Source organism: Myotis lucifugus, unplaced genomic scaffold (assembly GCF_000147115.1).
Source record: "Myotis lucifugus unplaced genomic scaffold, Myoluc2.0 scaffold_79, whole genome shotgun sequence".
Taxonomy (NCBI): Eukaryota; Metazoa; Chordata; class Mammalia; order Chiroptera; family Vespertilionidae; genus Myotis; species Myotis lucifugus.
The window spans coordinates 802,117-814,137 of NW_005871127.1; the positions used below are offsets into that span (position 1 = coordinate 802,117).

The 12,021-nt window shown below is 37.3% G+C and overlaps 1 protein-coding gene across 9 annotated transcripts in view; it reads left to right on the forward strand.

Annotated features, from left to right (window-relative positions):
• Positions 1-12,021, forward strand: part of NFIB (nuclear factor I B) — a 225,425-nt gene that overhangs the window by 127,739 nt on the left and 85,665 nt on the right. For all 9 annotated transcript variants that reach the window (XM_006090687.3, XM_006090689.3, XM_014457551.2 and 6 more), the window contains exon 3: positions 1,154-1,207. In XM_006090687.3, the coding sequence (XP_006090749.1) occupies positions 1,154-1,207 (54 nt within the window). The remainder of the gene's footprint in view (positions 1-1,153; positions 1,208-12,021) is intronic.

Sequence of the window (12,021 nt, forward strand, 5' to 3'; positions counted from 1 at the left end):
GTGCAGTGACAGGGTCACAGGGAAAAGACAGACGTGTCTGTGCCCACCTATCAGATTTTGTTGAAATTTACCATCAAGTTCAAAATTGCCTTTTCTAGGCAAGCAGAGGAGGCTGCTGAACCTGAGCCACCCCATGTCTCCGGCAGTTTCTGAAAGCCTAGTGTATTCACCGCCATGAGCAGCACACTGAGGAAGACACAAAAGAAGTAGACAGTCTGCTTAGGGGCATGCCATTTAGTTGGGGAGACAAAGCTTAAATACTAGAACCAATCAAAGAATATTACAAAGGGACGTGCAAGTAAGTGTATAATCATATGGGGCAAATGATGCAGATAAAGGCAGAAGGGACAAGGAGGAAAGAGGAGTGAACAAAACACCACAGGGTCGGATTCGTCAGGAAAGGCGTGTTGCCTGACAGTCGTGTAGCCTTCACGTTCCTTTCTGTAGCGTCGGTGAGGAATAAAGTGGTGCAGGAAATTCAGATCCACAGCATCGATCTCTCCCTCCTTATCTGCAGGCCCTCCGTCTATCACAGATGGAAATTAAATTGATCCAACAATTTGCTCTCCACCAAGCCCTGTTGGTATCTACCTAGTAATTTGTGCTTTTCTTGGTGTTTGCAAATCGATTGCTATTATGGGATGCAGACAAATCTGGGCCTGGGTCCAGTAGGTTGGGGGATTATTGGAGCAGACACATGTGTACGCACACGAAATCCTGGAAAAACGGACTCTCGTTTCTGTGTATTTTAATCATTGAATAAAACCTCTTCAAGTTTTTTAAAAGCATGTTTAATTACACTCAGATTGCATTTTTAGAGGATTTATCTGGGGTATTTCATGTTGCTACTGACAGGCCCAATCTTCAAACCACCTTTATTGCCAGACCTTTTGTTTCAAAAAAAGTCTTGCTCTACTCAAATACTCTTACAGAGCTATAATCCCTCCCCACCCCCCTACATAGAAATATGTATAGGCATTCATCTAATTTGATAAATAAAATGTTGCTGCTGGAAGGCTTGTGAAAGTAGACTTTATCTAAACACTCAACTTCATTGTTCTACCTTAAAAAACATTTTTGAAGCCCTTCTGAGGATTGTGAAATTCTTTGAAAACAAATTAAAAATAAAACATTTTCTGTGATTTCGTTACAGATTCTGGACAATCAGGAAGTCCAAGCCACAACGATCCTGCCAAGAATCCTCCAGGTAAATATGTGTTCCAGGACGTTTGCAATCTGACGTTGCAGAACAAAGGTACCACTGTGCAGATAAACAGCCCATAATTGGTCAGCTGCCTATTTTGTCCTGGCGGGCAGGTATGATCAGGACAAGATGTGATTCTGCTCAGGCCCTTCACGGCGGCACATGCTTCTATATTGGCGTCATCAGCATTTACGTAATCGCCAACGTTTTCATTTTTGTTGGTGTTTCTTTGAAAATGAATATGCGTGTATTTCAGTTGTGTATCTTTCAGGTGCTAAAAGTCATTGCTGTTTGAAAAGCCAAAAACAAAAACAAAACCCAAATCCCGTTTACATCTTTCTTATAAAACGCACAAGAAAAAGTAAAATTTTCCATACTCTTAACTATAGAGGGTGGTAGTGGTGGTTGGTTATGTTGTCAGTGATGGATTTTTGCAAACGAGTTTTTGTTCCATAAGGTTTTTATTGGATTCCCAGAATCAGGAAATAATGAGAGTTGGACTTTTCGTTTAGTGTAATGTATGCCAAGTATCCCCTTTATTTTCAGAAGTTGTTCCAAATCTGAAAATGGGCTTTTATAAGTTGGCTGTCTTCATTTTTGTTGCTCCTAAATCTGAACATACAGACTTTTGGTATTGATTTAGGAGGGGTGTCTTTTCACATGAGGTAAGTCCAGTGCAAAGGAGAACTTCTAATATTTCAGCGTCGTAAAGATGTTAATTATATCTGTAACTTTGGCAAAGGAATGCTCTAAGAATAAAGCTAACAAAAACAAACACCAAAACAAACAAAGCATCCAAACAAAAAACACAGATGCCATCTACCTCCCCAAATAATTGCATCTGTATTTACATGGAAAATAAACCAAAAAATTTAATAAAAGTAATAATAAAAGTTTCCTCAGGTAGACTTAGTTTTCAGTCCTTAATTGTTTGATCTCCCTTGTCACCATGCTTTGCTAATGTGAGGTGGAAATACCTGAAGAAGCCCAGAACTACAGAAATGATGTCAGACCAGCCTTGTTTTAAATGGTGTTGGAAAGATACATCAAGTAAATATCCAAACAAAAATGCAAAGTCAAACAGATTATTTCTTTCTGAGTCTTGACCTTATTTTTATATTAGAAAAATTATTTTTTACAACTACATATTTGCTCTGTATTGTACAGAATCGTATTGTTTGACAAAAATAATATATACTTTAAAGATAAAAAGTTCTACTTAAATGTAGATTTGAAAATGTATACTAAGTTGATTTTTCATTACTTTCATCAAAACATTTTAATATTATTACAAATTGATAACAAAACATTAAAAAGACCAAACAATTTTAAATGTAAATTTCAGTGAATTTATTCTTTTATTTTGTATGTCTGGATAATGAGAATCCCCCAAAAGAAAAACTCTTTATAATTTTATAAATTATACATTGATTACAATGATAAATTATTTATACAATATAATGAATTTTTTCAGAAATTTTCTGAAGTTGAAGAAATTTCATTAGCTTGTAATCTTTAAAATTTCTTCTTTTTAATTGACTGATATTTCCTCTGCATAGGAAGATAGCCAAGAGTGAATTGTACCCAAACATGTTTTAAAAGCTTCCTCATTCACTTTACAAAGAATGGGAGAGGAAGAACCCTCTAATAGAAAAAGAGTTGATAAGTATTTTAAGTCAGCCTAAATAAAGGGTATGTTCTGTGCCTTAGAATGACAGCTTGATTTGAAATTAATAAGCTGTTATTGTTTGAAATGCATTTCTGAACACATACAGAAAGAATTATGCTCACTTAAGAATATTCTTCCCTTGAGCTGAACGAAACTTTGAATAGTTAGATAATGTCAGAATTCAATTTTTCAATATTTGTCCAGAAGTTTTGTCAAATCTTTTTCTTGCTGCATTCAGTGTAGCATCTCTTAATTTATCTGTTTGCATATAATATGGCAAACAGAAACAATCAAACCTAATTTTTTTCCTTTTAAATTTTTCTTGGAAATTGAGCCTTTTTGAGAACTATGTCCTAAAACTAGGTTGTTGAATATTGTATATACATATACATCAATTACCAGTTCTTCAGAGTTAGAATATAGTAAAACATACAAAATACCAAAATTAAATGGAATATAATTAGAATATTCTTTGATGATTGAGAAACATTCCATCATTTTAACATGCTTTGCGTATATCATTATATTATGGGATGAACCATAAGATTATTAAGGAATTCTGTTTGATGAAATTAAGAATTTGTTCTGTAATACCTTGAAATAAATCAAGCTGTTAGGAACATAGACTAGTTTCTAATTTGAAATGTGAAAAATCAGAGCTTACTACGGTTTTTGTATTACAGTCAGTTGAGATAAATTATACTTATTATTAAAAGCTCTTTTCATAAGTGCAAGCATGTTTGGTATTTTAGAGTGTAATTCATCTTTGGGAGGCCCTTTTCATCTCTGTATTCTGGCCTTGGCTGAAATGTGAAATCTCCAAGTGGGGTTTCAATATCTGGAGAAGGCACAATCCATTTATGGGAAAAATCAAAACCTACTACCACAAGCAATGAAACAATCAAATCACTTTGCTGCTTGTGTTGTTATAACAAAGAGGAGTTAAACTTTTGGGAAAGATCACCTTGATGGTGAACGCTTTCTTATCGCTGGTAGTTTTCCACTGGGAGATGTGCAAGCCATGGCAGTTGCTACCATCTACTCCTGTGTTCATTTCCTAACAGGTTGGGAAAGAGATGGCAACAATGCAAGCCCTTTTAGAGCTAAAGGCTCTTTGACATCTTTTCCCCACTGTTGACATGAGGGTGGAATCCCATCCAGTCATCCTATCAGAGCAGATGCACTTGTGTCTCTCCACAACACCCACCCACCCCCGCCCCCCACGTGGCTTCTCTCCAGCATCAGGCCTGACTGTCTGACGCGGAGGCCACTTTCTTGCTGATTCCTCTGAACTTCTGGAGGGTGACCCTAAAGTTCTCCAAATTGCACTATGGCCATCTACAGATAGGCCTTTAGTTTTTAACTTGTCTTTCTTGATTGGGGTTAGTACTCAGTGAGCAAACTAAACACAGGTGAACAAAAGCAACGTGTTTTGGAGAGGAGGGATATTTGATACTTGTTATTTTTAAAAGCACTTGCGTAGTTTTGTTATTTTAAAACACATTTAAATAGTTCTTATGGTATTTCCTTATGCTATTTGTGACTTAATATTTTGTTGTTATTCTTTGTGACATGGTGGGAATGGGCCCCATAATCTTTTCGGGGCTAAGGTGCTCTAAAGGTTTGATGATGTTCAAGGACATGACGTTGTTCTTTTGGTCAAAAAGCCTTGCCCTGACTGGTTTGGCTCAGTGGATAGAGCATCAGCCTGTGGACTGAAGGGTCCCAGGTTCGATTCTGGTCAAGGGCACATACCTTGGTTGCGGGCACATCCCCAGCGGGGAGTGTGCAGGAGGCAGCTGAATTGATGTTTCTCTCTCATCAATGTTTCTAACTCTCTGTCCCTCTCCCTTTCTCTCTGTAAAAAATCAATAAAATATATTTAAAAAGTCATTCAAAAAGCCTTAGGGCCACTTCATTTTTTATGATGTACATTTCTCTTGTTTATGATAGACTCAGAAGTTATATATTTGTGTGTACTTAGTTTTAAATATCAAATTAATCCGTTGTAAGCAACAGAACTACAAGAGCGCTCTCTCAATATTAGGGAACAACTGTTGTGGACCAACTGATGGTAAATCATTCGTTTATGGACTTAGTTTCAGATATAATTTTATTTCTACTAAGTAAAAACTCCCCTGCCACTTTTAGGAAATGTGTGATTAGACTATAATCTTTTAAAATTAGCTTTGTCTTGCTCTATTCTTTTCTGTCTCTACATTCCTTGGCTATGGTCTTGTTCGATTTCCCAATCTCGGTGATTTACCTAATGCTGGAATGGTTAATATCAAAGGAGAACAAGGCCATCTAGAAGTTAGATTTTGCTTCTAAGTCATTTCAAAGCTGAAACCTTCTTTTAGAAATAGAAACATCAATGATGAGAATCATTGATCAGCTGCCTCCTGCACGCCCCCTAGTGGGGATCGAGCCTGCAACCCAGCATGTGCCCTTGACTGGAATCAAACCCAGGACCCTTCAGTCCGCAGGCCGAAGCTGTATCCACTGAGCCAAACCAGTTAGGGCTAGGAAGACTGTACTTTTGTGATGTGCTCTCACATGGCAGCAAATATAACAAAGAAACTTTGAATCCCAGGGCAGTTTTTGCAAATTTTATCATTTAATCTTACTAAGTATTCCAAGTGCCTTTAACCAGAGCTTTCTTACTTGGAATGACAGGAACTTATTCTACTTTTTTTTTTTTTTGCACATTTTATAGGGTGCTTGTGCTGTTTTGTTGACTTTTGCATGTAGTCTGGCAAAACCTCTGGGAGCAATTAGGACCATGTATTTAGTGTAAGCCACCTATATTCTCTCTGGAACAAAGATGGAACCAAATATAATTATTTGAATAAACTAAGCAAGGAGTAGCTGTTAACCATAGCAATATGCCTGCATTGCAATAAAGAGATCTTTAGCCCTAGCCAGTTTGGCTCAATGGTAGAACGTTGTCCTGTGGTCTGAAGGGTCCTGGGTTAGATTCTGGTCAAGGGCATACACCTTGGTTGCTGACTCGATCCTCGGCCCTGGTCAGGATGCATACAGGAGGCAACAAATCGATGTGTCTCTTTTACATCGATGTTTCTCTTTCTCTGTCTCTCCCTCTCCCTTCCACTCTGTCTAAAAATCAATGGGGAAATATTCTCAGATGAGGATTAAAAAAAGAAATATTTAAATTATAAAAGTTTTGAGGTTGATCTCTCCCCAACCCTATTATATAGATACTGAGAATGAAACCAACAGAGGGTTGTCATGAAACTAATGAAAACAACCAAATAATTATCAAGAAAATGAGCCCAGCATCTGCATTTTTAGTTGTTATCTGTTGGGATCACTAGGAACCATGTTTACTTAAATCTTCACTTTTCCCCCAAAACTTGGAGTTTGGGACAAACAATACTTTCTACTAGTTACAAAAATAATAAAACATTTTTTTATTTGTATATGAAGGTGGATATATTTGCATAGCCCTTGAAGATCTCATAGAGCATGTTTTTTGTTTTTTTTTACTTGTGTGTGTGTGTCAGAGAGAGAGAGAGAAACATTGATTTGTCGTTTCACTTACTTATGCATTCATTGGTTATACTTGTATGTACCCTGACTGGGGATTGATCCTGCGACTTTGTGTACCAAACAACAATTTAACCAACTGAGCTACCCAGCCGGGGCTCATAGAGCATGTTTTATCTTCAGAGATGGTGTTCAGAGTCAAAGAAAAGAGAAAATTTACTTTATTTTTTAAAATCATAGACTGTTTACTCCTCAATTAATAAGTTTATACCCACTCCTTCTCATATCCTCAATTATTGTATCTACCAGGAGAATCAAAATGTTTTCCACGGGGGAAAATTCACTCTTTCATGATACTTAGAAGTAATTTTAAACGTTGGCACTAAACAGTATGCAACAGAGTATAAACAGGCTTTCTATTCATAACAGTGTAAATGGAAAGACACTAAAAGGCTTGGTGAACTGTGGTAAGACCTGAAGTTGTAGGTAAAGCTTTTAAGTAATTTGAGAATGAGGTCTGTGCAAGTCAGTGCTAAAATCAAAGGATTTTTTTCCCCTAACAGATTTTGTTTCAGGGACATTTTTCCTCTTTATCATCTGAGGTTTTTGTTTGTTTGTTTGTTTTGTTTTTTGTTTGTGGTTTTTTTTAATACAGCACATTCAGTAAAGTTCCTCAATGTTCAAATTTATGATAGAATTCAGAATAAAGGAAGAGAGGATGAGGAAAGTGCCTTCTTCACCAATTACTGTTAAAAAGCTCGAAGGATACATAGCCCTTAGCTGCTTAGTCGTACAGGCAACATTATGGGTACTTGTATCCAACTCACCCCTAAAGGTTAATCTACAGAGCAGTTGGCACCATGCCCAGCCTCTACAATGATTCCAGCCTAATTACCTGTAATATTTAATTTTGGGGAAAAAGATAATTTAGTAATATCCTATACGGTTATGAAAGAAAGATTTTTGCACATCTTCCCAGTCAACAAATAATATTAACTGAGTGTCCGCTGGTTGCTGAATTCAGAGTTAAATCACACTCCAGGAGACAGGATATTGGGCAACTTCTGTTGCCTGAGCTCAAAATAAGGAGTAGAGACTGTCATTTGCTCTTGAGGAGTTGGGAATATACACCACTCCACACCAAGAATAATAAACCGTCTAGCAAGAGCTGTCTATAGGTGAATTTTTCAGCTAACATATTTAATGAGCATCTATTGTGTGCATGGCATTATTCTAGGTGCTACAGAAGATAAAAACATGAATTACCCATGAGCTTTGCTGTCCCCAAACTTTTCTCTTCATAAATATATACAGTGTATATTTCATACTCACAGGGTGTGGCAAATGTAGGTTTACCATGGTTTGTATGGAGAATAATACAATAATTAATGAATAATAATACAAGAATAAACTCACATGCAAATGTAAACCTACTTTTGCCCAACCCTGTGTGTGTGTGTGTGTGTATCCTATATAATAAAAGCCTAATATGCAAATCAACCGAACAGTGGAACGATCAGTCACTATGATGTGCACTGACCACCAGGGGACAGACGCTCAAGGAGCTTCCCCCAGCCCACAGGCCCCAGACCAGCCAAGGTGGGTGCCAGCGGGGGCACCCAATTGCCCCACTGGTAGCCCCACAGATCGGCCCTGATCGCTGGCCAGGCCTAGGGACCCTACCCATGCACAAATTTTGTGCACTGGGCCTCTAGTATATACATATTATTTAGTGCTACAACTCCAGTGTCATGAGAGTTCAAATTTGTGAAATACGATTTCCAGCCATTATAGAAAGCATGATGGAGTGGGAAATATATGAACTTTGGAATTAGACCCCCAATGAAGGCTCCATGTTTTACCACAACCATGAGGGCCATGGAGCACATGAGTAAATCAGACAAGTTCCTTGGAATTGAGCACAGTCAACTATATCCAGGCCAGTTGTAAGCATCAGACAGGAGAGCATACCTGGTGAGTAGCAGGAAAGTAAGGGCTTTTGATACTCCTTCCCCTTCCAGCTGGGTTGATCCAGAAGACTTCCTGCAGGAAGTACCATTAGATGTGGAACCAAATAGAAGTACATTCGATTTTTACACTGCCATCCCATAAAGACATAAAATGGCATAAACAATGTTACAAATCAAGATAAAAGGCATTCGATTAGCTTGGAGATTATATAAAAGAAGCAAAAGGAGCAGATGTCCTCAAGTCTCATGGTGAAGTAGAATTATAATTTTTAGATCCTCAGTTGTGTTCTAAGCCTTTTGACATCTGAGGAAATGTAGAATGAAAGTTTGTTACAGTTTTTAATAGTGATATGAGCAATAGTACAAATGTATTATTACAGATTGCTTTTCCCCTGGCAAACTTTATCTCTGGGTCCCTTGTATTAACATTGTATAAATATTTTCCCACTTGCCTTTTCCTGGTGTTACTACTTTCTGAAGCCACCAACTTTTCTGTCTCCATTGAAATTTTTCTCTTGCCCTTCCTTTTCTTGGCCCTCTACATATTTCTTCCTTATTCTATTTACTTCATCCTAGCAACTTATTTCTTACTTTTAAAAATGCATCTTTGTCCCTCATTCAGATAACTCCCTTTATTCAAATGTCCCATCTTTCTTTCTCTCCCCCTCTCTTTTTTCCCCCCATGACATGACATGAAAGACTTTAAAATATTTTCTTGACTTCTTCTGCAACTGGGCTTCTGTCCTCACTGAAATTATTCTCATTACATTCATAACGTTTTGCCATTGGAGTCCAGTAGCTCCTTTGCATTCTATTCCTGCTTCCATATTCTTGAGCATTAATTTGATTTTATTGACCATGCCTTACTTAAAAATTCTTCCTTACTTTAAAAAGAATGTTATTTTATTGTGGTAAGAACACTTAACATGAGATCTACCCTGTTAACAAATCTTAAAGTATATAATACATTATTGCTGACTGTAGTTACAAGGCTGTACACCAGATCTCTAGAGCTATCAATCTTCTACAGTTGAAAATTTATGTATGCCAATTACTAATTCCCCTGGTGGCCAACATTTCACTTTCTGATTCTATGATACTGACTATTTTAGATACCTAATTTTAGTGGAATCATGCAGTATTTGTCTTTCTATGACTGGTTTATTTCACTTAGCACAATATCCTTAAGGCTTATCCATGTTGTTGCATATTGCAACCTTTCCTTTTTTTATAGAGGTGAAATAGTATTCTACTATATGTATATACCACCACCTGTTCTTCACCCATTCATCTGTTGGTGGGTATTTAGTTTGTTTCCACATCTTGGCTATTATGAATAGTGCTGCAGTGAACATGGGAATTCAGATATCTCTTTGAGATCCTGATTTCAACTCTTTTGGATAAATATCTAGAAGTGGAATTGCTCGATCACATGGTAGTTCTATTTTCAGTTTTTTTTTCAAGGAACTTGTATACTCTTTTCCATAGTGGTGACACCACTTTGCGAGGAATCCAGTTTCTCCACATCTTCCACAATGCTGGTTGCCTTTGTTTTTTGATCATAATCATCCTGACAGAAGTGAGAATGATATCTCATTGTGATTTTGATTTACATTTTCTGATGATTAATCACATTGAGCCTTTTAAGATATGCCTTCTGGCCATTGGTATATCTTCTTTGGAGAAAATCTGAGTCCTTCACCCATTTTAAGTCAGGTTATTACTTATTTTTTTTTATCATTTGCTGTTAACTTGTAGGAGTTTCTTGTAGGAGATTAACCCCATGTTAGATGTACAGTGTGCAGCCATTGTCTCCCCTCCCATAGGTTGCCTATTGATTGTTTCCTTTGCTGTGCAGGAACTTGTTAGTTCAATATAGTCCCACCTGTTTAGTTTTTCTTTTGCTGCCTATACTTTTGAAAACAGGGCCCCTTTCTGATAATCCAGGAAACTTTGTGGGTTTTTTCCCCTCATGACTCTTCTTTTTATTAAGTTGATTTTGGTTACATTGGTTAATAAGATCATATAGGTTTCAAGTGTACATTTGTATGATACACTGTTCTGCATATTGCATTATGTGCCCACCACCCAAAGTCAAATCATCTTCCATCATCATATACTTGCCCCCCTTTACCCTTTCCTAGCTCCCACCCTCTTCCTTCTGTCAACCACCATACTGTTGTCTGTGTCTGAGTTTCAGTTATATATCATCCCACATATGAGTGAAGTCATATGGTTCTTAGTTTTTAAAAAATATATATATATTATTGGTTTTTTTACAGAGAGGAAGGGAGAGGGATAGAGAGTTAGAAACATCGATGAGAGAAAAACATCGATCAGCTGCCTCCTGCACACTCCCTACTGAGTAGGTGCCCGCAACCAAGGTACATGCCCTTGACCGGAATCGAACCTGGGACCCTTGAGTCCGCAGGCCGATGCTCTATCCATTGTGCCAAACCGGTTTGGGTGGTTCTTAGTTTTTTATGACTGACTTATTTCACTTAGCATAATATTCTCAAGGTTTATCCATATGTTGCAATGGAAATATTTCATCTTTTTCCTATGGTTGAGTAGTATATATGTACCATATCTTTTTTATCCAGTCATCTATTAAAGGACACTTGGGTTGTCTCCATGTCTTGGCCACCATGAATTATGCTGCAATGAACATAGGGGCACATATATCTTTGTGAATAAATGTTTTTAATTTTTGGGGGGTAGATACCCAGAAGAGGGATTGCTGGGCCATATGGTAACTCTATTCTTAACTTTTTGAGGAATTGCCATACTGTTATCCATAGTGGCTGTACCAGTTTATATTCCCACCAACAGTGAATGAGGGTTCCTTTTTCTCTAACTTTTCCAACATTTGTTATTACCTGTCTTGTTGGTAATAGCCAGTCTAGCAGGTGTGAGGTGGTATCAGTGTAGTTTTGATTTGCATTTCCCTAATAGCTAGTGAAGTCCAGCATCTTTTCATATATTCGTTGGTCCTTTGTATGTTTTCTTAAGAGAAGTGTGCTCAGGTCCTCTGCCTACTTTTTAATTGGATTGTTTGTTTGCTTTGTGTTGGGTTGTATGAGTTCTTTATGCATTTTGGACATTAACTCCTGGTTGGAGATGTTTTTTGCAAATACCATCTCCCATTCGGTTGGTTGCCTTTTTGTTTTGTTGTCAGTTTCTTTTGCAGTGCAGAAGCTTTTTAGTTTGATATAGTCCCATTCATTTATTTTTGCCTTTACTTCCCTTGCCTTTGGGGTCAAATTCATAAAATATTCTCTGTGACCAAGGCCCATAAGTTTGGACCCTGAATAGCCAAAGCAATCCTGAGAAAAAAGAAATGAAGCTGGAGGATCACACTATCTGACTTCAAATTATACTACAGAGCTACGATAGTCAAAACAGTATGGTATTGGCAGAAAAACAGCCACAGACCAATAAAACAGAACTGAGCACCCAGAAATAAAACTACATATATATGAGCAAACAAATTTTGACAAAGGAGCCAAAACACACAATGGAGAAAAGAAAGCCTCTTCAATAAATGGTGCTGGGAAAATTGGAAAGCCACGTGCAAAAGAATAAAACTAGATTATAGTTTGTCTCCATGGACAAAAATTAATTCAAAAATGGACCAAAGGAAAGACCTGAACATAAGATCTGAAACGAAG